We start from the raw sequence: 26390 nt of genomic DNA, 5'->3' as shown, positions 1-26390 counted from the left end.
CATTTTGTTTTCAGGATCATTCATTGTTTAGTGAAAGACCCTAAAGGAACGGTTATAAGTCGAGGACTTCTTGTATTAAAGAATGATGCGAGGTACATAGGAGCATGAATCAGAAATTAGTTCTATAGCTCGTCTTGTTGGTTTTCTGGTTTTCCCAATCTATGCAACTGGGAAACTGTATTTTATTGTATACTGTATGCAAACTAGTTTTCCCAGTTGCAATGGATGGCTGGGAAAGCTGGACCACAAGGAAGATGTTTGAGCGTCAAAGAATCGTGGCCTTTGAACTCTGGTGCTGGAGAAGACTCCTGCGAGTCCCTTGGACTGCAAGGCCATCCAACCGGTCAGTCCTAGAGGAGATCAACCCTGACTGACTGCTCTTTGGAAGGCCAGATCCTGAAGATGAAGCTCAAATACTTTGGCCACCTAATGAGAAGGAAGGACTCCCTGGAGAAGAGCCTAATGCTGGGAACGATGGAGGGCAAAAGAAGAAGAAGGGGACAAGAGAGAACGAGGTGGCTGGATAGAGTCACTGAAGCAGTCGGCGTGAGCTTAAATGGACTCCGGGGGATGGTAGAGGACAGGAAGGCCTGGAGGAACGTGGTCCATGAGGTCGCGATGAGTCGGACACGACTTCGCAACTAACAACAACAACAACAAAGAAGATTCGTATCCCCACTTTTACCAATCCAGCAAGATTTTCCTCTGGGGCTGTTTTGGATGGCAGGTGGACCACTAAAATCAAGAGATACAGAGATCTTTCCAAGGGCTCTACCTGTTGAATCTCTCCCAGCCTACCTTTCAAAATAACCTCGGTTAGGGAATCCCGCGTGGTGGTCCCCACCGCCGTTAACAAGTTGATGGACTTGTCCGTCACGTGATTACAGTAGCTGAGATTAAGCTTGGAGAGGAGAGGCATGTGCCGGATAATCAGACGCAGAGAATCATCTGTGATGTCCAGGCCGGACAGGCGGAGATCGGTGATGTTCCGTAGCTTGCTTCGGTTGTCGATCTGGCCTGCGCGAGTTAATAATAATAATAATAATAATTTTATTTCTATACCGCCCTTCTCCCAAAGGACTCAGGGCGGTGTACAGCCTATTTAAAAGTTAACAAAAGGCAGCAAAAGTCTTGTTATTATTTCATCTGCAGGGGCTACGATTCAACAGGTAAAACCACGCCTGGAGAGACACCCCCAAAATGCAAGACTTTTCAAGCTTCTAGGATCAGAGATTGTCAAATGAAATATTCCTTCCTATAAAAATATCACGCAAGAGAAGACAAATTAAAAACGTTTTGGTCACAAGGTAAACAACTTACCCATCCTTTGATACAGGTGAGCAGAGTTCATCCAATGTTTTTCATTTTAAGAGGGGTGGACTTCAATTCCCAGAATTCTCCAGCCAGCATGGGGAATTCTGGGAGTTGAAGTCTACCCTTCTTAAAAAGGCCAACTCTGAAAACCACTGTTCTAGCCCATCCTTTTTAACTTGTAGCCTAACCGTCTCTGAACAGGATAATTTATACACTTTAAAAAAAAAAAAAAACTCATCCCACACCCACGATTCTACTCTACCCAGTTCCTCTGCCCCACTCTTGAGGCAGACCCCCCCAAATATGGGAAACCTGGTAGTTTTATATTCTGGGTTCTCTCCTGAAAACAGATACCCAAGTCTTGTTGCCGGAGTCCAAAATTGGGGATACGCACCTGGACGGTTGTCAGTTGGCGGTGACAGAAGGTCTCGCATCTGGGCATCCTTCAGGCCTTCCACCCACTGGCTGTCCAGTGTTCGAAGGAGGGGACAACTGGAGCTGCAGAGTGCGGACACGGCAATCCACGAGCATCCAGCCAAAAGCAGATCCCGGAGACCTACGGGGGAGGGAAGATGCAACCCTCAAAAGCGGTCCTAACTTCAAGACAATCCTCCTTCTCCTTCATTCTCTACACTGCCTCATCTAAGGCAGCATTGTCAGTGTTCCAGTTAACACACCCAACGGAATCAAAACTCCAAGGCAGGCCTGTTCCTCAAAGTACAGGTTTATTAGGCATGTCATATTGCCACGCCTGGGCTCCAAGATCACCGCAGACGGGGACTGCAGCCAAGAAATTAAAAGATGCTTGCTCCTGGGGAGGAAAGCTACGGCAAATCTAGATAGTGTACTAAAAAGCAGAGACATCACCCTGCCAACAAAAGTGCGTATAGTCCAGGCTATGGTTTTCCCAGTTGCAATGGATGGCTGGGAAAGTTGGACCGTAAGGAAGGCTGAGAAGGCCAAAGAATGGAGGCCTTTGAACTCTGGTGCTGGAGAAGACTCCTGCGAGTCCCTTGGACTGCAAGGCGATCCAACCGATCAGTCCTAGAGGAGATCAACCCTGACTGCTCTTTAGAAGGCCAGATCCTGAAGAGGAAACTCAAAGACTTTGGCTGCCTAATGAGAAGGAAGGACTCCCTGGAGAAGAGCCTCATGCTGGGAACGATGGAGGGCAAAAGAAGAAGAAGAGGACGATGGCAGAGAAGGAGGTGGCTGGATGGAGTCACTGAAGCAGTCGGCGTGAACTTCAATGGACTCCAGAGGATGGTAGAGGACAGGAAGGCCTGGAGGAACGTGGTCCATGGGGTCACGATGGGTCGGACATGACTTCGCAACTAACAACAACACTGGCAGTCTGGGGAAACCTGACTCTAACCCCCTCCCTTCGGGTTCCCCCCCCACCCAGTTAAAAGTAATTTTTTCTTCCCCCTGCCTATGCAATCCATCACGTGGTCCAATCAGGTCACAATCCAAGGATCAGTTGGTCTCAGATCCTCCCACCTCCTTCCACCTGGTGGGAAAGTCCTTGGCTCTCAAGAGGAAAGAATTTTATTTTGGCTACAGTCCCCCAGTTATCTCTGTCTCACCCCCACTGCCGTTCCCACAGCTCGACTCCCGGGGGGGGGGAGAATGCCAGGGAGGAGGAGAACGGCTGCAGGGCCGACACAGGAATCGCTAAAGTGGGAGCTACCTGGAAGCCGCGTGATAAGCCAGCTCAGCTGCTTTTTCGAGATATTTGTACAGCTCAGATCTAGCGTGACCGGCTGTCTTCTGATGATGCCGCTCAGCATCAGGGGAGTGATGGATTTGCAATGTTTGAGGTCTATCTTGGTCCACAGCCTTTTATCGCAGCACCTGGAGGAGAGAAAAGCAGAGGAGAGGCCTGGCCCACATCTCGGAAAGAAAGACAAAGGCTTGAAATCGAGGTGTTCCTCGGCTTACAACCGCAATGGAGCCCCAACCTTTCTGTTGTGAAGCGAGACGTTTATATAAAGCGGGTTTTGCCCCGTTTTACTACTTTTCTCAGCTACGTTGCTAAGTGAATCACTGCAGTTGGTAAGGGAATAACCTGGTTGTTGAGGGAATCCGGCTTCCCCACTGATTTTGCTTGTCAGAAGGTCACAAAACAGGACCACAAGACACTACAACTGTCATAAATATGAGTCAGTTGGCCCAAACGTCTGAATTTTGAGGTTGTAACTGTATTTTGTATTCTACAGCACCAAAACGAATCTCCTTTTTTTTTACTTTAAACTTTTTCCTTTTTCATCTTTATTTCTATTTTATATTACAATAAACTCCCAATAAAAGCCAAAAAAATAAAAAATAAAAGGACAACACCCAGGTTTCCAAAGCCACACTGAATTCTCGCCTCTCTTTATCCTGGTCAGAGTCACAACCATTGTAATCCTGCCCTCCAGTTCCTAAGGGGTCCTCTGATCCTCCCAGTAAGGGACTTCCAATTCTCCCAGTTCAATCCTGCCCTCCAGTTCCTAAGGGCCCCCCCCCCCGACACCTCAGTTCCTGCTTGCCCTCAAGTTCAACAGAGGAATGATGGAGTCTGTCATCTGCACCTCCATAACTGTCTGGTTTGGCTCTGCAACCCAACAAGACAGACACGGACTTCGGAGGATCATTAGAACGGCAGAGAAAATCATGGCTACCAACCTGCCTTCCATGGAGGACCTGTATCCTGCACGAGTCAAAAAGAGGGCTGGGAAAATGTCTACAGACCCCTCGCATCCTGGACATCAACTCTTTCAACTCCTACCCTCAAAACGACGCTATACAGCACTGCACACCAGAACAACTAGACACAAGGACAGTTTTTCCCCAAACGCCATCACTCTGCTAAACAAATAATTCCCTCAACACTGTCAAACTATTCACTAAGTCTGCACTACTATGAATCTTCTCATCGTTCCTATCACCCATCTCCTCCTACTTATGACTGTATGACTTTAACCTTGTTGCTGGTATCCTTAAGATTTATATTGACTGTTCCCTAGTATGATTTGATTGCTTATTTGTACTCTATGACTATCATTAAGTCTATCTATTCTATTCTATTCTATTCTATTCTATTCTATTCTATTCTATTCTATTCTATTCTATTCTATTCTATTCTATTCTATTCTATTCCATTCCATTCCATTCCATCCCATCCCATCCCATCCCATCCCATCCCATCCCATCCCATCCCATCCCATCCCATCCCATCCCATCCCATTTTCTATTCTCCTTCCTTTTTCCCTCCTCCTCCTCCTCCTCCTCCTCCTCCTGATTCTATTCTATTTCTATTCCTATTCTAATAGGGCCCCCCCACGGATCCCCCCTATTCCTTACCACCGATTCCAGGTCCGGCACACCCTCATGCAGAGGCAGAGTTCCCTGGGTCGTAGGCAGCGGAAGACGGCCATCCACACCTCCCTCTGCATTACGTGGGCCGCTCCATCGTCCAGCAGGAGCGAGTCAGGCGGGGGACTGATGGGGGGCGGCCGTACCACGTGGCGCTCCATCTGCATGCACTTGGGGGGCGAGAGGGAAGGAGGGGGCCGGGCAATGGTCCTGGGGGTAGGGGTGGTGCTGCTGCTGCGGAGGCTGGAGAGGAGCTGGTGGCGGAGTTCCCGTGGCGTCCCGTTGAAGCCCTTGGTGAGCGGGTGCGGCTGCTCCGGGCCGAGGTGGTGCTTGGCCTCCTCGTTCTCGCTCTCCGGCTCCGATTTGATGGGTTGGTGGTCCTCGTTGGCCAGGCTGTTCTCGGTCTTCTGGATCTCCTGGTTGAGCTCCTTGCTCAGTTCCTTGCTCAGTTCTTTGTTGGGCAGGCGGGTTTTCCGGCGGATCTTGAATTTTTTCTTCTCCCGGGATTCGGCGCCTTCTGAACTCGGCCCCGCGGTGGGCGAGCTCGAACGCGACTGGTCGCTCTCCTTGGTTTTCGGAGGTTCCTCTGGAAAGACCTCCCCACCTTCTTGCTTGAAGCGCCGCAGGGGTTTGAGGGCAGCCACCCGGTCATCTGGGGTCTTCCAGGAGCGCCTCTAGAAAGGGGGAAGATACCCCGATATCAAAGGAGAATCAATCAACAATGGTGCCAAGTCGTCGTTGGAGGATCGGGGAATTCTGGGAGTTGAAGTCCACCCCTCTTGAACTTCCCAAGATTGAGGAACGCTTCTACACAGGTAGTCCTTGACTTATGGCCAAAATTGAACCCAAAAATTTGTGTTGCTAAGGAAAACTTTGTTAAGTGAGTTTCGCTCCATTTTACCTCCTTTCGTGCCACACTTGTTAAGTGAATCGCTGCAGATGTTCAGTTAGTATAGGGGATGGCAATCTTAAACACTCAAAGAAACATTTGGACCCGTTTCCCACTGAAAAAAATACACCGGGAGCCACAAAATCTGGGTGGGCGTGGCCAACTCCACACTCACTCCAACCCAGTCACATGACTCCCCTAGCACACCTACCCTGCCGGTCATTCGGGCAGAGAACCGGTTGTTAAAAAACACCAGGAACCACAAAACCTTTTTTTCTTTCTTTCTCTCTCTCTCTCTCTTCCGCTCTCTGAATCTCTCTCCCCCCATCTCTCTTCCCCTCTCTCCCTCTGTATCTCTATGTCTCTCTCTCTCTCTCCCCCTCTCTTCCCCTTTCCCCCTCTCTCTGTATCTCTCTCTCCCCCTCCCCCTCTCCGTCTCTGTATCTCTCTATATCTCTCTCTCCCCCTCCCTCTGTATCTCTCTGTCTCTCCCCCCTCTCTGTCTCCCTCTCTCTCTTCCCCTTTCCCCCTCTCTCTGTATCTCTCTCTCTCCCCTTCTCCGTCTCTGTATCTCTCTCCCCCTCCCTCTGTATTTCTCTCTCTCTCTCTCCCCCCTCTGTCTCCCTCTCTCCCCCCCTCTCTCTTCCCCTTTCCCCCCTCTCTGTATCTCTCTCTCCCCTTCTCCGTCTCTGTCTATGTCTCTCTCTTCCCCTCCCTCTGTATCTGTCTCTCCCCCCTGTCTCCCTCTCTCTTCCCCTTTCCCCCCTCTGTCTCTCTCTCTCTCCCCCTCTCCGTCTCTGTATCTCTCTCTATGTCTCTCTCTTCCCCTCTCTCTGTATCTCTCTCTCTCCTTCTCCGTCTCTGTATCTCTCTCCCCCTCCCTCTGTATTTCTCTGTCTCTCTTTCCCCCCTCTGTCTCCCTCTCTCCCCCTCTCTCTTCCCCTTTCCCCCTCTCTCTGTATCTCTCTCTCCCCCTCTCCGTCTCTGTCTCTCTCTCTATGTCTCTCTCTTCCCCTCCCTCTGTATCTCTCTGTCTCTCCCCCCTCTCTGTCTCCCTCTCTCTCTTCCCCTGTTTCCCCCTCTCTCTGTATCTCTCTCTCTCCCCCTCTCCGTCTCTGTATCTCGCTCTATGTCTCTCTCTTCCCCTCTCCCTGTATCTCTCAGATTTCCAAGGCCAGGCAAGGAGTGACTGGGAGAGGAGGTAGAGGTGTGGGACCAGCTAATGATGGGACAGGGAGCCGCAGCAGAGGGCCCAAAGAGCCACATGCGGCTCCGGAGCCACGAGTTGCTGACACCCAAGTTAGTAACATGATTGTTCAGTGAGTCTGGCTTCCCCATTGACTTCTCCCGTCAGAGGGTCAACAAAAGGGGATTACGTGACCGTGGGACGTTGAACCATTATAAACTTGCCAAGAGTCCGAATTTTAATCACGTGACCCTGAGAATGCTGGAACAGCCGTGCGAAAAACATTTCCAAGTCACATTTTTCAAGTGCCGTCGTTTAGTGAACAGTCACTAAATGAACTGTTGTTAAGTCGAGGACTACCTGTATAAATCACTGATGTCCTCTGGGGAAGATTGTGGGGGTTGGGAGAAATCCGTACAGATGAAGAAATTACCTTTTTCCTGAACAGCTTCTCTTCTTTCCCCAGTTTTAGCTACAGTCAGGGAGGGAAGGAAGGAAGGAAGGAAGGAAAGAAAACATGAATTTTATTTAGTCACTCTTCCCATGCCGCTTGAGGGAATTCTGGGAATTTAAGTTTGCAAGACTTAAAGTTATGGAGGTTTCGAAACACTACCCTACATGGCTGGCTAGTTTAAAAACATATTGTCAGGCCTGGAAGCCATCCTTTACATTTACTGCTGTGGGAAACTGGGAGTGGGGATTGTATGAAGCAGGAGAGATATGTAGTCATAACAACATTCCTTTCTCAGAGAGTCAAGGACATCTTGCCCTGCACCTGGACGGTTGGAACTGGGAGGCATCTCCAGGTGCTTTGATTAGACCATGTGATGGACATGTGGGTGCTGAGCAGGGACTTGGACTTTCCTTTGGGCGGGGAAAACCTGGAAGCTTTCTGATTCTGGTTTTCCCAGATGTGCCAATATGACATCTCTAATCAAAAGGAAGTTTTGAGGAACGTCAAGCCTCGGAGTCTTCTTTCATTGGGGGTGTTACTTGGGACACTGACACACACATTTAAACCTCTCCCACCTGGCCCCTTTCAGAGGTGTTAGAATCGGTGGTGGGTGAAAGGGAGAGGGAACGCTTGGGGGAAAGTGAAAAGTAATGGAAGGAAGCATGTCCCTCAGAGACAGTGTTTCAAGGTCACTTCCCGGGAAGAATGCAGTCGTAGGACAGCTTACCCTCAGAGTGACCGTTTCAGAAGGCATCTTCTCTGAAATTGATGGGACAATGGGGGGGAACCAGTAATAGTACAGAGCCTTGATAGTATAGGGGTTTAGTGCACCCTGTTATTAACACAGCTGCCTGCAATTTCTGCTGGTTCGAATCTCTCCAAGGCTCAAGGTTGACTCAGCCTTCCATCCTTTCTAAGGTAGGTGAAATGAGGACCCAGTTTGTGGGGGCAATAAGCTGACTTTGTATAAAATATATACAAAAGAATGAAGGCTATTGCTTAACGCATTGTAAGCCGCCCTGAGTCTCCGGAGAAGGGCGGCATATAAATCAAATTAAAAAAAAAAAAAAAATAGGAAGTGCCTAAGAGGGGGATTTGGTGCGCAAGCGAATTTCAGTTCTGGCTTTGCTTTACTGTATTCCACTTGACCTTTAGTAAACTACACCTTTCTCCATAAATGGAATCCAGGGTCTTTCTTGCTTAAAAGGTTCAAGTTGAGGCAGGGCTGACCGGTAGCTTAGTATTTTTAGATTCATCCATCTCTACAAATGTGGATTTGTACCAACCAATCCCGTCTTATAGGGAAGGGCAAGACAGTAACCATTTTTACTAGGGGGTCCCAGCTCCTGATCCTCCTTGTACTACTACGCTTCTTCTAAAGAGGCACCTCCTTCTCCTGCCTTTTCGCCCAAAACAACCAAAGGGGAAACGATTCCCCGGTCTTACCCGTTTCCTCATGGCCGGCTCTTGGGGTTTCTCGAATTTCCGCTTGCGGCGCAGGTGGGCTTCCTCCGAGGACTTCCTCCTCAAGAGAGGATCCAGGGGGGGCTTCGGGGGGCGCTCGTCGGATTTCTTGCGGGGCGATTCCTCGCACTCGACTTTCCGCTTGGGGATCTCGGGGACGACTTCCTTGTTCTCTCGGTTGATCTTCTGCTCTTTCAGCAAAGAGCCCGGCAGGTTGGAAGCGTATTTGAACCCGGGGCCCCGCTTTTGCTTGTACGCCAGAAAGAGACAAAACACACAAGCAAACTTTATATCTTATGCCTTTGATATATAAATAAATATCAAAATAGACCGGCCCTCTTTCTCAAAATCTCCTTATCAGATTTCAAGTGCTGCAAGTCCCAATATCTTTGGAGACAAGATGTTTAACCCTCCTTTTTTAAAATAAATATATATTATTTCATAATTTAAAATCAGGGTTCTAGCATCATCACCAAACTCAGACCCATTTTGTTAAAGATCTGCACGGGGGGGCACAGGGGGGCTCGCCACCCACCCGATTGGTAAAAAAAAAAGTCAAGAGTTTGAGGTCGACAAAGTTGGCAAAATGCACAAAAAAAAGAGAGAGAATTTTTTGTTTCCTTTTTCCAGGCCAGCCAACCGTTGCTGTAAAACTCACTTTCCCCGTTTTTCCAGCATGGTTGCACTTGGGACATTCCCAACAATTCGGAAGCTCCTCGTTCACCACGCCATCCGATTCCCGCACCTGAGAGAGAGGAAATGGGGAAGGAAGAGAGAAAGAAAGAAAGAAAGAAAGAGAGAGAGAGACAGGTAGAGAGAGGAAAGGAAAAAACAAGAGGAAGTTTTGTGAGCTCCTCCTGTTTACCCAGGCAGGAATGGGGAGATCTGCCCCCTTTTTATCTTATTCCTATTCTATTCATTCATCACATTTACAAACTTCTCATCTCCCTCCCAAAGAAATCCAGTAAAATGGGGGCAAAACTCACTTAGCAACGGGCTCAACCATGGTCATAAGACAAGGACTCCCTGGAATAAGTCCCAGAAGCTTCTGCCCTTACCTTAAGGCACCCGGGGTGGATGATTTCGTTGCAGATGGAGCACTCCATAAGCATCAGATTAAATTTGCTCTCTTCTTCCTCCACCGTGTCTTCCTTCCCTGCTTCTCCACACACCAAGCACACGGCAGTGTGGGGCAGCACCGGCTACGGAGGCAGGAAGAAAAGACAGATCAGAGGATCGGACATAGCAGCAAAAGCAATTGGAGCAAACGAGAAATGCCTCTGCCCGGAGCAAGCTTGGACTTCAACTCCCAGAATTCCTCAACCGGCCATGCTGAGCCAATCTACAAGCCATCATAGCTGGCTGAGGAATTCTGGGAGTTGAAGTCCACAAGGCACCATGGCTGGCTGAGGAACTCTGGGAGTTGAAGTCCACAAGCCATCATGGCTGGCTGAGGATTTCTGGGAATTGAAGTCCACAAGTCGTGAAGTTGGCAAACTTGTATTCCCCTGGCCTGGAGGCGGATCCCGATTTCCCACCCCGGCGAACATCGATGGCGCTTACCGCGATGCACTGCCTCATAATGCAGGACTGTTTCATGCGGCCAGGCCCCCCAAACTTCTTCATGTCCTTGCAGAAATGACATTCGCCGCACTCTGTCCGCAAGCAGGCCTCGCACTTGCGACATCGCGTCCTTCTCCGACGCGCACCTGCAGTCGTCCGGTTCGCTGCAAGCTTCACAGCTGAGGAAGGGCCCAGTTTCCCCTTTGGACGCCCAACTGTCCGGTTCTGGGAAAGAACGAGAGACGGGGGGGGGGGTTTAAAGGCTGACCACCTACCATACTGCTGGCTGTTGTAAAATCGCTCCCGTTGGGGGTTGATCCCCTTGTAGGGAACAAAGCGGACGTTACGGCTTACGATAAACTTTGGTTACCAGTTCCTCTTTCTGCAAACCTAAAGTGGCAGCTTTTCGGAGTTGGGATGATACGGTAAACCACAAAAGGAGATTAAAGAGATACAGGCGACAGAGGCCAGTCAGTAATAAGAGCTTTCTGGCTTCGCTGTTGTTACCAACTTGGCCAGATGGACCCAGGCCTAACGCCACAGAAGACGCAGGCCGAGTAGCCGTAAAGAATTCATGGAGAGTTAGCTTGGAAAGTATGACAGTGTTTCCCCGAAAATAAGACATCCCCTGAAAATAAGCCCTCTCCCGAAAATAAACCCTCCCCTGAAAATAAGCCCTCCCCGAAAATATTTAAACGCATGTACAGCCAGTCCCCGCCATTTCCTCTGGTTAGGGTTAAGACGGCAAGAGGAGCCCCGTCTTGCTCCACGCGCCCCAAAATAATAAGACATCCCCCAAAATAAGGCCAAGCGCTTATTTCGGGGTTCAAAAAAAATATAAGACAGGGTCTTATTTTCGGGGAAATATGGTAACATACAAGGAAGGATTTAAAAACACCACAATTGGTTGTAATACAGAGGAGGAGGAAGCCTGTTGATGGTAGAAACCAGGAGACGGTGAGTTCTAGTTCTGCCTTAGCTATGAAAGCCAGCTAGGTGACTTTGGGCCAGTCACCAGGAGATGGTGAGTTCTAGTCCCATTTTAGGCATAAGCCAGCTGGGTGACCTTGGGCCAATCACCAGGAGACGGTGAGTTCTAGTTCCGCCTTAGCCATGAAAATTGGCTTGATGATTTTGGGCCAATCCCCAGAAGACAGTGAGTTCTAGTTTTGCCTTGGGGATGAAAGTGACTTTGAGCCAGCTCTCCCCTCTCGCAGGGTGGTGGTTGTAAGGAAAATAGGAGGAGGAAGGAGGAGTATTAGATACGTTTGCTGCCTTCCAGGGCTAGAAATGATTCTTCAAATTAGCCACAATGAGTCACATAATAAGCCAAGCCAGCCACAGTTGGTTGTGGATTGCAATTCATAGTTTATGCTTACCATTGTGGTTTGTTCCATAGGCGAAAATTAGGGAAACCACATTACGTGTGTAAGCATCACTAATCTCCAAAGCAAAAGTTAGTAAACCAATAAATATAGAGGGGGGGAAATATAAACGATTTGTACATTTGATTTATTGTGTTCCATATGGAGTAAGTGTTTGCTGGTGCCAGCCAAATCATGGTGATGGACCTCAGTGAGGTTTAGCCCACATCAGCAAACTTCCACTCCTGTAAATTCTTTTCTTTTAGCCGAGTGAGAATTTTTATAATCCTTTCTAAAAACTAAAGTTTGGTCTTGCTGTCCGTTGTTTACATTTTTCTATGTTGTTTGGTGTGCTGTGAATCACCCAGCATGGTCTGGAGTTGGGCGCCATCGAATTGAACAAATAAATAAAATAGATATAGATAACAGATCAATTAAAAAAATAATTTAAAATCTTTGACAAGGCCCAACATTTTACCTCAGAACTGAGATCGGCTTCATGTGCAGCTCTTAATTTAAAACAATGACCATAACAAATAATTATTTTTTTTCAAAAATTACATTCTAGGAGCTACAGAAATTCCCCTTCCAAGAGGCTCACATAAAGTGGATCCCTAAATTAGATCCACCTTATTTATTTGTTTAAAAAAGTTAATTTCTACAGCTACCCATCTCAACCCACTGATTTTAGGTGGTGAACAATCCTAAAACAATTAGAAAAAAATGTTCATTTTTAAACAAAATAATTAATACTGTTTGGTGCTTTTAACCCAACCACAAAAGTAATAAACCTACAAGACGAAGTATAAACAACCCAATTTGTTACCCTGGATAACTGTTAAAAGGCAGAATAAGGAAATATAGGCGAGGAATATTACATAAGAGGACGCGGCCAGTCCCAACAGCAAATTTAAGGAATTAAGAAATATATTTTCAGTTGGATACAGGAAACAAATTTGAGATACACCAAGAGGGCCAGGTAAAAAAATTTATATCTTCGTTCTGAGTGAATCAGGGTAAGAATTTTTTTTTTTAAAAAAAGATTGCTTTTTCACTTCTAAATACTAGTGCAATTTTAAATTGGTAAATGCTAGTAGCTTCCAAAAAATTGGCTCAGGTCTCAGTTGGGGGGGGGGCTTTCCTTTCCCCCCCTGCCCACATTATACAAGCCCTTTTAAGATGTCCCAGGCATTTTCTTGCATTTACTGTAAAAACAGGACACAGAACCAATTCCTTATCTTGATGGGATTAAGCCTTCCACTGGGGGGGTCGGGGGGGGGGAGAGGGAGACAAGGAAGCTGTCACACAAGCAACAAGCAGACCCCCTCCATTCACTCCTAGGGGAAGGTATTTCGGATCTCCAAAGCACAGCCGAGATCTAACTTCCTGCCCCTCTGATTAAAGAAATAGAAGAAAAAATAAGATTGTTTGAGTTAAAAAAATCTCCTGCGAAGCAAAGTCAAAGCAACGTCTTTCTTCGAAAACAATAAAGGAAAAAAAAAAGTACACAAAAAAAAAACCTACAGTGCAGTTGACTTTCAAAGACCCTCCTTTGCCTCTCACCCTTTTCCTTCCCCCCACCCTCACTTTTTTCTTTCTTTCTTTCTTTTTCTTTCTTCTTTCTTTCTTTCTTTCTTTCTCTTTCTTTTTTCTTTCTTTCTTTCTCTTTCCTTTCTTCCCTTCCTTCCCTCTCCCCTTCTTTCTCTCCTTCCTTCCTTCCCCCCTTCCTCCCACCCTCACTCTTTCATTCTTTCTTTCTTCTCTCCTTTCTTCTCTCCTTCCTTCCTTCCCCCCTTCCTCCCACTCTCACTTTCTTTCTTTCTTTTTCCTTTCTCCCCTTCCTCCCACCCTCACTTTCTTTCTCTCCTTCCTTCCCCCCTTCCACCCTCTTTCTTTCTTTCTTCCTTTCTCTCTTTCTTTTTCTTTCCTTTCTCCCCTTCCTTCCTTCCTTCCTTCCCCCGACCCTCACTCTTTCTTTCTTTCTCTTTCTTTCTCTCCTTCCTTCCTTTTCTCCTCCCTCCCTCCCTTCTCCCTCTCCTCCTTCTTCCCTTCCTTTATTTAGACCCCGCTTCCCCCCGCCCCCGAGCCTCAAGAAGGGAGAAGACGGCAGGCCAGGGCCGGATGCTGTCTTTGGAAGGTCTCCCCCCCACCCACCCACACACACACACACACACCCGCATCCCATTTCCTTGGCTTGCCCCCCCCTTTTTTTCCCCCTTGGAGAGAGGACCACCCCCCACACACTCCTGCCCTCTTACAACCCCTGCAAAGCAGGAAGGGGAAAAAAAAAGAGACCCCCAGTGCAAACTTCGCCTGCCATTAAATTAAAAACAAAAAAAAGCCAGACAGACCCACCCACCCACCGCCATGCATGCATGCAAGCTAGCAACCATGCATCTTGTGCACGCGCACACACAAACACACACACACACACACAGAGCCACCTGGTCCTGCTCCGAGTCGTAGTCCTCGTCATCCGGGCTGGCTGACATGGCCATCTCTCACCATCTCTCACGGGGAGCCCAGCAAGGGCCGGGCTGGCATGGTTGGGGCTCTAACCTGGCTGTCCCGGCCTTCAGTGGCGCTCCTTCCCTCTCCTTACCCCCAGTGGGAGGAGGAGGAGGAGGAGGAGGAGGAGGAAGAGCGGAGAAGGCCCTCCTCCCTAGGCATGAGTGCAGAGGAACCAGGAAGAGGCTGAGCTTCCTCGGCTGCCAATGGAAAGCCAACCCGGAGTGGAACAAAAGACGGGCTCCCCATTGGCTGCCCAAGCCAGCCGAGGAGGGGAGGGAGGCAGGGGCAGAGCTGGGGAGGGGGCAGAGGGAGGGTCTTGGCTGGAGGAGGAGGAGGAGGAGGCCTGCCAGACCCGTTCAGCGGGGGGCTCCTTGCAAAACTCCCTTTCCTTCCGGGTGCAGCAGGGGGGGTTGAAGTCCTTGCAAAAGGAGGGGCTCGTGGCCACCCAACACAAGGGCAACGGAAGCGGTTTTAGGGGCACGGAGGCTGCAGAAGCACCATGCCGCTGGGAGACGAGGAAGATGGGTTTTTTTTAAAAAAAAAATAAAAATGAAATGTTTTTGCATGCATGCCCAAAAAACACAACCCTCCATACTTTGGTTCTCTAGCTTTGGAGACCGAAGGATGCCAAGGGGCTCTTCCCCCACCCCTCACAATCAAACCAACAAGCAAGCTCGTGCAAATAACTCACAATCACTCCTTTGGGATGCGTCCCCTTTTGCTAAACCGTGAACACCATCCTGTCTGTCCCGTTGTTGTTGTTGTTGTTATGCGCATTTCAAGGCATTGCAAACGTTTAAAGCAACAGCCGCCCTTAAAGCAATGACATTTCTCTACGTGGAACGGCGGGCGATTCAGGGGAAATGACATTTGCGGGGTGCACCATGAACCGCCAAGGGAGCTAAACCCAAAAAAAGAGCCTGGTGGCGCAGCAGACTAATAGCCTGTTATTAACATTCAGCTGCCTGCAATTACTGCAAGTTCGAATCTCCCCAGGCTCAAGGTTGACTCAGCCTTCCATCCTTTCTAAGGTAGGTAAAATGAGGACCCGGATTGTGGGGGCAATAAGCTGACTTTGTATAAATATACAAAAGGATGAAGGCTATTGCTTAACGCATTGTAAGCCGCCCTGAGTCTCCGGAGAAGGGCGGCATATAAATCAAATTTAAAAAAAAAAAGAAAGAAAAAGAAAAAGAAAGAAGGAAGGAAGGAAAGAAAGAAAGAAAAAGAAAAAAAGAAAGAAAGAAAGAAAGAGAAGCTGACTTTGTATAAATATACAAAAGTATGAAGGCTATTGCTTAACGCATTGTAAGCCGCCCTGAGTCTCCGGAGAAGGGGGGCATATAAATCAAATTTAAAAAAAAAAGAAAGAAAAAGAAAAAGAAAGAAGGAAGGAAGGAAAGAAAGAAAGAAAAAGAAAAAAAGAAAGAAAGAAAGAAAGAGAAGCTGACTTTGTATAAATATACAAAAGTATGAAGGCTATTGCTTAACGCATTGTAAGCCGCCCTGAGTCTCCGGAGAAGGGCGACATATAAATCAAATTTAAAAAAAAAAAATGGAGGGTTGAAATTATGCCAAAACACCACCTTGGAGAAAACTCTTTTTGGGAAACTCTTTTTTGGGGGAAAAAAACCTCTTTTTTCTTTGCAGGGAAAAAAAAAACAGTAGTGACTTAAGGATTGAGGCCTGTAACCAAAAGAAACCAGGATGGCCTACCTTTGCGTTTTTCTTAGGCCAGGATACCACGGGAATCCCAGTTATGGCCAGATTCTGGTCATCCTCTGCATGTTCCTTCAGGATGTTCTGTTTTCAAAGCAAAAGGGGTGGTAAAGGAAATATCAGGGTTTTTGCAAGGGCTGATTTCACACGATCTTGAATGGGCGTGGTTAAAGCTTACTACTGCCCTCGCAGCACTAGCTAAACCATGGTTTAATCACGATGGGTTGTTTTTTTTTAATGGGTGGGTCCACAAATCCATTGCACGTGTGTTCCTGAACTTGATGCCTTCTAGATTCCATGGGACCTCAATCCCAAGCCAAGAGTGCAAGAAGATGCACTAAACCATAAGCCACGACTTACAAATGACGCTGGTTGGGCTACAACCAACAAACCATGTCTCAGGTCTACGGAAAGACACGCTTGCCTGTTACACACCTTCATATCTTCCAGGAGAGCTTGAGGGTCTTCAATGCCTTCGGGGACGCATTTCTTGTTCTCCGGAAGAGATTCCAGTTTTTCCACCAGGGCCTTCAAACCTTTCAGCTCGAATTCGGTCAAGTGAGTCCATTTGGCGGGGACCTCGGGGGCAGGAGAGCCGATGGGAGTTTTGGAATAGTCCACCGTAGCTGATTTTATACTTTCCTCCGACTCGTTGGAGAGAGTCCTTTTGAAGAAGCGAGATTTTGGCTTCTTCCCCAACGTTTCTTTCCCCTCCGAGTGTGTGCTGTTAGGAGAAGAGGGGAGGTCGGACGAGATCTTGGGGACTTTTTCGGGATTGTTATCCTTGTCTTCCTGAGCACGAACATCGCACGAGTCCTCATCCATGTCTCCCCAGGAATCGGACGAGAAGCTATCCAAGCTACGTTTCCTCGAGGTATCTGGGAGCAGAGAAGAAGACAAATTAAGACCTTCCAGAAGATGGAGTGCCCCGAGACCTCTTGCAAACGACCACCGAAGTTCTAGCTCAACTTCAACCTCAATTATTTCTATCTTATAGAAAGATGATGACAGGCCTGGAAGCCATCTTTGGCCTTGGGCCTTCAGGCCTGCCACATTTATTAGTGTGGGAAACTGGGAGCGGGGAATTGTATAGAGCATGGGTGATATATAGCCATAACAACATTCCTTTCTCAGAGTCAAGGACATCTTATCCTGCACCGGGAGCTGGGAGGCACCTCCAGTTGGGACGGTGTCGTGATTGGACCATGTGATGTTCATGTATGAGTGTTGGGCAGGGACCTGGACTTCCATTTGGGTGGGGAAAACCTGGAAGCTTTCAGATTCAGGTTTTCCCAGGTGTGCCAATTTGTACAACATCTCTAATAAAATGGAACTTTGAGGAACTTCAAGCCTCGGCGTCTTCTTTTTATCTGTTGGGGGGTGACATGATTTATCCCCCAAATCTCCACTCTTTTCAATATACAATCTCAAGCAGGGCACCAACCCTTATAAACAAATAGAGAGAGAGTCTTCATGCATGTCTTTTGAGGTATTGAGTTATCCAGTCCAGGCCCTACTTGAAAAAGTTTCTGCTGTCAGCGTTCCAGAATGACCCAACTCCAATTAAAAACTCTGAGACAAGTTTCATCCCAAAATCTTCATTTATTGGAATAGCTATACTAGCACATCTGGGGAAAACCCGAATCTGAGAGTTCTGGGTTTTCCTTCAATAAATCAAAATCCCATATCCAGCCCCCGCACCCATCAGTCCATCACATGGCCCAATCGCCCTCCGCCCCAACTTAAGCCCCCACTGCAACCATTCCTCCTCCAGATGCAGGAACACCCTGACCTTGACCGAAAAGAAGAATGCTATTATGTCTAACTCAAATCGCTCTATCAAATCCCCCCCTCCTACTTTCCCAGGCGCAAGAAGTTGGCGACAGTGTAAGCTTCCCGGGTTAATATGGCTTCCAAAGCTGACATCTGCAATCAACTTTCCCTCTCTCGTCACTGCTACTCCAAATAATACACTGAGGCCCAGGCAAATTACTTACCAATTAACATTGATTCTTGTAGATACTCCCTGTTGAAATGAGAGCGCTGGGTTAGACAGAACACGTATCTCTCCAAAACATACCAACACATCTCATAGTAAAACGGGTAGCGGAACTTGGCTTGGACCTGCAAAGGTGGGGGGAAGGGAAACACATAGGAACATGTCTGAATGTGGGCCACAATTTTGCTCAGATGGAGGCAGAAAAGTAGAGAAGCTATCTTTTTTTTAAAAAAGAGCCTTTTCTTTGCTGACCAACTGACCCAACAATTTACACATCTTCCTGTGAGAGGTAATTTATCCGATAGACTTCCAATTTAATGGAGACACCTTATCTTGCATGAGTTGAGCTCACAATCACCGTTAGCCATGGTTCTCTTGAACCATCGTTTGTGCAAGAAGTCACCACACCAGCTGGATCCCTAGGCAGGCCAAGTCATTAACCGTGGTTTCCAAACCATAGTGACCGCCCACACAACCAACCAACCAGTGACACTCTGTTTTAGTTGTGTGATTTCTTTTGCCTGATGTTCCCATTGTTCGGACATCTAAAAGAACTCCCTAATCAGAGCTGAGTGACCAAGAGGCCAGCAGAGGTCTAAATCTTGCCCTTAGGAGCATCCATACTCAGGGTCAAAAAAGTCAAGAAATGTATTTTTTTTTTGACACACACACACAATCATGAAGCTCAGCAGACAACTCCGCTTGCTCTGCCGATTATCTTAGAGGATTGACCTTAGCTTTGGATCTGGGCAACCATGGAATAAAATCAGTATCTGCTTCTTCATGGCAAAAAGGACAGGGACTGGTAGGACCTCAGCCCTCTGCAGAAACTCTTGAGCCCTGGCAAACGTGTTTCTTTCCCATCTTCGGACCCACGCTTATCTCTGGGTTGGCATAATTTATTGTGTCGGTGATGGTTCAAATTCTGGAGCAGGAACTCTTAGATCACCTGGTGGTCCATAATTTGTTTCTCTGGAGATGTGAGGGATTCACCGCCTTGGATGCTTTGCTAGGAAGACAGGTGTTTGGCCCTGCACCATTGTCAGAAGAAACAGTGTACGTTCTCCAACTCTCCATTCCTAAATATGTGTGATTGCCATTCAAAACTGGGGTATCGGCGTCCCCTTCCCTAACCTGGATCAAGAGTTACAAGTCTCAGGCTTCCCAGGAATTCTGTCATTCTTTGCCTATTCAGAAGGGACTTCCAAAATTCGGGAAGGACGGACCTCACCCGTGTCAAAAGAGCGGCGTTCGTAAAAGGAACTCAAATCATGCACTTTCTCCCCTCCCCGTTTAATTTCATGACAAAGAGAGCACTGCGGGGGGGGAAACAAAATTTGCAAAGAGTTTTGACTTACAAATAGGAAGATGCCTCTTTCCACCCCTCGGCCTTCAAAAGGTTTTCAGCCACACACGCCTGGGGAATATATTAAAGACATCGTTTGCTCAATGCTTTCCTGACAGATTTTTTTTTTTTGCAATTCACCAAATTTAGTTCTGCCTCTCTTTTTAAGGGGAGGGGGGCGAATGGGGGAAACCAATAATAATAATAAAAAAAGATAAATAAATGCTGAAGACAGTGAAAACAGCATGCAGTGCTCCCCTGCTGCGGAAGGGGGTCAAACTCTTAAGCATCAATTTGAGTTCCTAATAACTTCGCAAAAGAGCCTTGGTGGAGCAGCGGACTAAAGAGCTGTTAAAGTAGCACTTTATCTGCCCGCTGCCTGCAATTACTGCGAGTTCAAATCTCACCAGGCTCAAGGTTGACTCAGCCTTCCATCCTTCCGAGGTAGGTAAAATGAGGATCTTTGGAGAAGACTCCAGCCTCTCATTATCTCAAGATGTTTGGTCAATGGTCCTCAACCTGCCTTTTGAAAATCAACACGGGCTGTAGATATTCCAAGAGTCCTAACGTATCTTCTCAACTGTCCCTCTGGCATTACAACGGAAGCCTATTACACCATGTCGGGAATTAGAAGCCCCATCCTACCAAGTTGGGATGGACCTACGCCGTCAGAAAATCAAGGCATTTGTTCTGATCTTCTTCTAAAAGAGGTTTGGTCCCAAACAGTGCTGGAGCCAGGGCACTATTGGCAATAATTTATGGCCTTGGCATCAATCTTGACCAAGGGTTGGAAAGTAAGGCCCAACACATCTGGAACGGCAAGATACAGATGTGCCCCACAGCAGGAACAGGAATAGAGATGATGCATTGGGTGGGGGGGAATCCCCAGAATTCCCTAGAAACAGCTGATCAGAGTGGGATTTGGCGATTTTCCAGCTTTTAGAGAGCCAATCAGACAGTTTCCATGACAAAACCCAACATTCTAAACCCACCGGGGAACCAATCAGAAACAAGGGGTGGAGCTACTGTTCCTCACTCCTGGCACCCACCTGTAGTGGCCGTTTCCTTGACTTTTTTGGCTTCTGTACCAAGGATGCTCCTGAATGGCAAATCATCATTGCTAAGTCACCCACAGATGAAAAAAAACCATATTCCTGCAATTCAATGACTCATAGCCCACTATAGTAAATATCCATTACAGAAACCTAGATCAAACCATCATTGAAGAGCTCAGTGCGCTGTAAAAATTAAAAAAAATACTGACTTGAGTAAACCTGGTTGACTTAACCAGGTTCTTGTCGTGGGCATTCAAGAAGAGGCTGAAAGCAAACAGACTCGTTACATTTATGACTGCATTGGGAAATGCAAGCAGCTGACACGGTCTGCAACCCTGGATTTAGAGACAATCCAGAATTCCAGATGAGGGGGACACATCCCCAAATCAAATCTCTCAGTTCTATGTCATCTCAAAGCAAATCGCTGAAGCTGCTTCAAGAGCATTCTTTAGCTCTACAGCGTGATGCCCAAAGTAGCCACTTTCCTGGGGACTGAGAAAAGTGCTTATTAAGTTGTCAAAAACCCTATAAAGACCAATATTTCTCTGAAAATCTGGGAATTTGTCAGAATTCCGATTTCCCCCTCCCCACAAGAACAGAAGCCAGGCTGTGAAAACTTGCACTTATTAACTTCAAGGAGAATTAGATTCCCATGTGCTATGGCAAGCCACAGTTGTGTTAAACCTGGTTGGTTAATAAGATGGAATAAGCTGAGATTGCAGAACCCATTAAGGCAACAAACCTCTCCACCCTGACAACGTGATGGAGGGTACATTCTCAGCCATCGTGGTTTGTAAATCATAGTTTATGGCTTAGCAGGATACGTTAAGCCATTCTGGTTGGTTCTACTAGAACGTATGGCTCAGAAGGATCGAGAATGCGGTCAGTTGTGATCACGCAATAAGCCATTGTTAAACTCCGTGGGTGAACCCAACCATTAAGTTCATCCAAACTGTTGACTGGTTAGCCAAGGAAGACCAGTTCTCCACCAGCTTCCTCTGTTTTGAACCTCAGCCTTTACTGAGTTCGGGGTTTTGAAATTGCAGCATTACGCTCCAAATATCTGAATGCCTAAACCCAAACGTTTGCAGACCAAGCAAAGTTTCCTTTGAACCACCAAGGTGCCCTGGTACCTTCTGCAGAACAAACTTATGATCCAATACCTTAAGTCAAACAAAAAATTTTTTGGGAAGTCCTTACCCTTGTTCTGTCCTCAATTTCATAAATGCGAAGCTGCATGGGAACATTAAAGCTATGCAAGATATTTCCACCAAACACCAAGGAATCCACTGGGGTGTAAACGGCATGGATCCACCCTAGAAAGGTAGAGGAGAGAGGAAAGGATTCACATCACAAAAGACAGTCACATTGGGGATGAAATCCTGCTCTCATCTGGCCTACAAAACTGTGTTTTCCTTCAGGATCTGCCTGTTCCCTTCCCTTCCCTTCCCTTCTCTCTTCTCTTCTCTTCTCTTCTGTTCCCTTCCCTTCTCTCTCTTCTCTTCTCTTCTCTTCTGTTCCCTTCCCTTCCTTTCCCTTCCCTTCCCTGTTCCCTTCTTTCTGTTCAGCTTCAGCCACTGAGGCAGCACAAACGCTGGATTGGAACATTGAAAATAGGCTATAAAACATGAAACAACCAAAAGAGACAGAAAACACTGGGATCAGGGATGTCCAACCTTAACAACTTTAAGACTTGTGGGCTTCTTATCTGGCATGATACTAATGTGGTAAGCAGTTTCCCCCCCTATTTTTAATCCTTCGGACGGCAGACCAGCCTTAGAGATTCTTGGATCATCAAAAGAGAATTGAGTCCATTGAATTATTTTAACAGATTTGCCAGTTTTCTGTGTTCTCCTGGTTTTGGCTGAATGTCACCATCTCTTCTATCTGGGTTGGTTCAGTTTTGGTTGGTCTAAGCCAAAGGTCTTCAAACTCAACAGCTTTAAGACTTGTGGACTTCATCTCCCAGAATTCCCAAGCCAGCCATGCTATGGAATTCTGGGAGTTGGAAATCCACAAGTCTTAAAAGTTGCTAAGGTTGGACACCTCTGGGATAGATCATCTCCACAGTCAGCAGAAAAAGGAAATTGCAAGCAGAAGTCCGGAACCAATGGAATGGGGTGCAGCTTTAATGCAATCATTTCCTCCCAGTGAGGGTGTTAAGGCACATTATCCAGTCCATCGCTCTTCTGGATCTAACGATGGCTGCCCACCAATAAGGGTTGATCTTGAAAAACCAGATCCTGTTCCGAAAGGGAATTTACCTGAAGGAATGAAGAAAGTGTGCCCTTGTTTCAGTTCGATTCTTTGGCACAGCTCCACGCGGTCCCCCAGAAAAATATCACTCTGCTTCCCAGAGACAACCCACTCCTCGTAAAGTTCTAGGTTCTGCAACGTTGGAGGAATCAGCCAAAAGATCTAGACCCAGAGAGAGAGAGAAAAGAAAAAAAAACAGCAGGCATAATACGTCACATTTACATGCATAAATCTTTTAAAAGAAGCAAAACGAGCATGTCCAATATTCTATTTTAAATTCAGCACACAGCACGGCTGCCTTTCCTTGCTTGGCCGTTTCCCCTTGCTGAAGCCTATTTTGAAAAGAAAAAAAAAATTGAGCCCCCCCCCCCTCCATTCTTTACGAGGATTTTTTTTTTTATAAAGGATGCCCTTCGGCGGAGACTCCGCTTACCTTTCCTCCCCGGAAAACGTGATACCACACCGAAGTACCTCCGAAATCAATGTGGAAATCGGTGAAGCATCCTTTCACGCTCATCAAACAGTACCTGCAAGAGAGACCCTCGCTTTAAAACCCGCCGAGATAAGGCGCGTCTAATGTGCACATCGTCAGCAAACGACTCCCCCTCCCCTCCTCCAATTAATAAGGCTTTCCCATTTGTTATCCGGGTGGGATTTTAGAAACAGCCGAGAGATTTCTGCTGCAGGGGGAAAGGAGGGGAGAAAAAAAAAAAAAACCACGAACCAGGCAATGCACCTCTCCCCCTCCTTCTTGAAGGGAGCACACCACCGAGAGGCCGCCCGAAATTAAATTGGCCATCTACGTGGGCTGCCCCCGTTTCTCTGTTCTCAGCCCGCTCTCCGCTAGACTTTGGAACCGCAAAATAAGGACGGCTTTTTCTTCCCAATCCTTCCACGGGCAAAGTTTACGAACAGTTCTGCTTAAACCTGACACTGTTAATGGGTCGAGTATTTTGCAAAACTCCTTGCTTGCAAAGCTCCTGGATGAACTGGAAGGCGAAAGTGCTCCATTCCTCCCTCTCTCTCTCTCCCTTTGAAAACTCTGATTGGGAGGACTTTAAAATCAGTTTTCCACCATTCCTTTTTGGCTGGTTGCTCTCATTCCTACTCAGCACCCATGACCCATCCTTCTGCCCGCTACGGGCACCTTAAGAGACGCAGGAAATGTGCACGGCTTAACACACTAACCTCCTTTCCTGGTTCCGGTAGCTGGTTATCTCAACTGGAGCGTACGGGTGTGTGTGTGTGTGTATTTGTCCCTGCGTGTCCTTCGCCTTCCCTACCAGACCGCGTGTGTGCCCTGACTGCACTCCCGAGCCATCCCCGCTGGCCCGGTTCCCTTCTCCCGCCAATCACCCGCCGTTTTCCCTCCCCTCCGACACTGTCCAGGTGGATGCCCGCATCCTCCCAGCGAGAGGCTGTGGGGGTGGGGGAGAACGGTGGTGCCCTTTGCCAGGCTTCCCTTGGCGATCCGAAAGTCTTGGGTTAGGGAAAAGGCAAGCTGCCTAGCAACCTCTTTGAGTTGACAGGGATACGCAGTGCTTCTGTCATGGGGAAAATGGTAAATGCGTGGGGAGGGGGAGGGAGGGAGTTGGGAGAGGGAGAGGGAGAGGGAAGGAAGGAAGGAAAGGGAGAGGGAAAGGGAAAGGGGGATGGGAACTCAGATTTTGGTTTTGCAACTCAACCTCTGTCTTGCAAAACAGCCTACCTTGTCTGGGTTTTGGGCACGGGAATTTCTCCCTGGCGCTTGGCGCGCCATTAAACCTTCCAAGCGGGCAAAATATCCAAGGAGCACACAAGAAAGATTCCACCTCCCTAGACCTCCGGCAGGAGCCCCTTTTCAAAATACAAGTCCTCCTTCCTTCTCTCCTCCTCCTCCTCCTCCCAGGCTCCTAAGCCCCTCTTCCCCCTTTCTCCCCCTTCCTCTAGGTCCGGTGACACCCACTCAGGGGCTGGTTTGGGAAGCTTCAGCCCTCCCCCCCCCCCCCCGCGAGAAACTTGGAAGCAGAAAGCAAACTTGGGATGCGAGCGGCCACTGGGTTGGGGGAATATCTGAAAGGTCCTCGGTGGATTTGGGATTATATGAATCATTTTTCTTTAAAACAAAACACTAGTATGATGGCGTAGAGACTGGAAGGGTGTGTGTGTGTGAGAGAGAATACCGTGGAGTTTATCCCGAGGACATGTCTGGAAACAAACGAACAAATCTGCATATATCGTAGACTTAAAACTGGGACTTGAACCGGCCCCGTGTTCTTAGCCTGAGCTGAACGTCCTTTAAATGGAAGAATTGATGCAGAAAAAGGGGGCTTTTTCCTCCTGTAGCAGGCAGGCTAAGCCGCGTTATCCAGAAAGCATGCACACCCCTATATCCAATCTCAAATACGAAGCATTGTTGTTCAGATAGGGAGCTTTCTGTGCACTGCAAAACCCCAGTTTCTGAAGATTTGGAGAGGGAGGGGGGTTGCTCAAGCCTTTGGCTCTCTGGCTAGAAAGTGGGCTTAGCCTTCCTACTTGCAAACACCCCCCCCCCTCTTCTCTTCCAGGCACGAATCCTCATTTCCATCCTTGCAGAATGGATGACATGATTTGTCCAACTCAATCTTCCTTCTGAAACAAGCTCTCTTCTCTGCCCCCCCCACCACTCCGGCAAGTTTTCAACACCCCACCCCCAGGAAGCCTCGATAAGGGGGAGAAGATCATTCTTCTCAAGGGATCCATTTCTTTCACACACATAAAACCCCCCAAAACTCAACCTCCGCTTCTAAGAAACCTTAGGCAGGAGGAGGAGGAGTTAGGGAAATAAAATCTTTAGAAAGAGTCTTTGAGGAAGGATATTCTGTTGTTGTTCTCTCGTCCAAGCCCAAGGCTTTGGAAATTGGGGAGGGGGGCAAAGGCGAAGGCTTTTTCTCCGCAAAGCAGACTCTGGAGAGGTGCCTTTGTGTTGACCTCTACGGCTTCCTCTGTAAGGCTGGAGTCACGTGGGGGAGGAATTCAACCCGACTTCTCCGGCATGGATAATCCGGCAGACAGCTAATGGGTGGGTGGTCTCGTTTGCTCACCACAGCCCAGAATGCCTAACTTTTTCTAAGGGACTTGGCTCCCGAAATGTGCTCAAGCCTCCATCTTGGGAGGAAGAGGCCCCCTACCCCTTTCTTTTCCAGCCCCCCACCCCCCACCCCATTCTCCAAGCCAGAGGCCCCTTCCTATGTGCCTTCCGGTTTAAAAAAAAAAAAAAATACCGGGGGGGAGAAAAGACAGATAAAACTTAAAAAGAGATTTCACCTCCAGCTTCCTGAACCCCTCAAGCACCAACCACCCTTGTAGACACAATCTTTGGAATAAACAGAAATTTGGGGTTCCCTGGGGTGGGGTGGGGGGAGATCTGAGCTTGCTCCATTTCATTCATATTAAACGGGGACATGGACTATTTCAGCATCTCTCCTGTGTTTTGTTTTTGGGTTTCTCTTCCCCACCCCGTCCACCAAAACGATGGTGGAAGATGCTGAAAATGGTAGAGAGAAAAAAATGGGAGGGTGGGAAAAAAATAACCATAAAAGAAATGGAAGGAAGGAGGAGCTGAGAACCATGAGCGATGGTGGCATTTTCGAAGATGCTTGCCTGGCGGAGGCAGCACTGAACTTGTTAGGAGGGGAGGGAAAACCTGGCGTTTTCTGTCCTTTAATTGCTCCCAAATTAGAAGGCAATGAAACGCCACTTTGCATAGCTTAAGGGAGGGCTTCTTCCCACATTTTGGGAGGGGTGTGTGTGGGTTTTTTTTTTTTTTTACTGATGGCATAGGAGGGGAGAGGAAATTCCCAGCTAGAGCCTCTGCTAAAAACTGTCCTTCGCCTCTTGTTTTTTTTTTTTTAATTCCCTAAAAAGCTACACTCATTTGTTTTCATTCGGATGTC

General features: G+C 47.6%; 1 protein-coding gene across 7 annotated transcripts in view; it reads right to left on the bottom strand.

Annotated features, from left to right (window-relative positions):
- KDM2B (lysine demethylase 2B) overlaps positions 1-26390 on the bottom strand; it is a 38635-nt gene that overhangs the window by 1770 nt on the left and 10475 nt on the right. For 2 of the 7 annotated variants that reach the window (XM_087880363.1, XM_060691903.2), the window contains exons 7-21: positions 22910-23003; positions 22485-22638; positions 21421-21536; positions 17819-17945; positions 16257-16699; positions 15819-15905; positions 10228-10452; positions 9723-9866; positions 9323-9409; positions 8647-8913; positions 7180-7218; positions 4660-5345; positions 3005-3168; positions 1709-1870; positions 799-1017 (exon numbers count right to left, since the gene is read on the bottom strand). In XM_087880363.1, coding sequence (XP_087736489.1) covers positions 799-1017; positions 1709-1870; positions 3005-3168; positions 4660-5345; positions 7180-7218; positions 8647-8913; positions 9323-9409; positions 9723-9866; positions 10228-10452; positions 15819-15905; positions 16257-16699; positions 17819-17945; positions 21421-21536; positions 22485-22638; positions 22910-23003 — 3014 coding nt within the window. Of the gene's footprint in view, positions 1-798; positions 1018-1708; positions 1871-3004; positions 3169-4659; positions 5346-7179; positions 7219-8646; positions 8923-9322; positions 9410-9722; positions 9867-10227; positions 10453-14035; positions 14308-15818; positions 15906-16256; positions 16700-17818; positions 17946-21420; positions 21537-22484; positions 22639-22909; positions 23004-24184; positions 24350-26390 lie in introns of those variants that run through there. The other 5 variants (XM_087880361.1, XM_087880362.1, XM_087880364.1 and 2 more) reach the window with 4 other exon arrangements.

The sequence above is a fragment of the Pantherophis guttatus genome, chromosome 17 (genome assembly GCF_059756535.1).
Source record: "Pantherophis guttatus breed Tessera chromosome 17, ASM5975653v1, whole genome shotgun sequence".
Classification (NCBI taxonomy): Eukaryota; Metazoa; Chordata; class Lepidosauria; order Squamata; family Colubridae; genus Pantherophis; species Pantherophis guttatus.
This window is presented reverse-complemented; position numbering and strand designations above follow the sequence as displayed.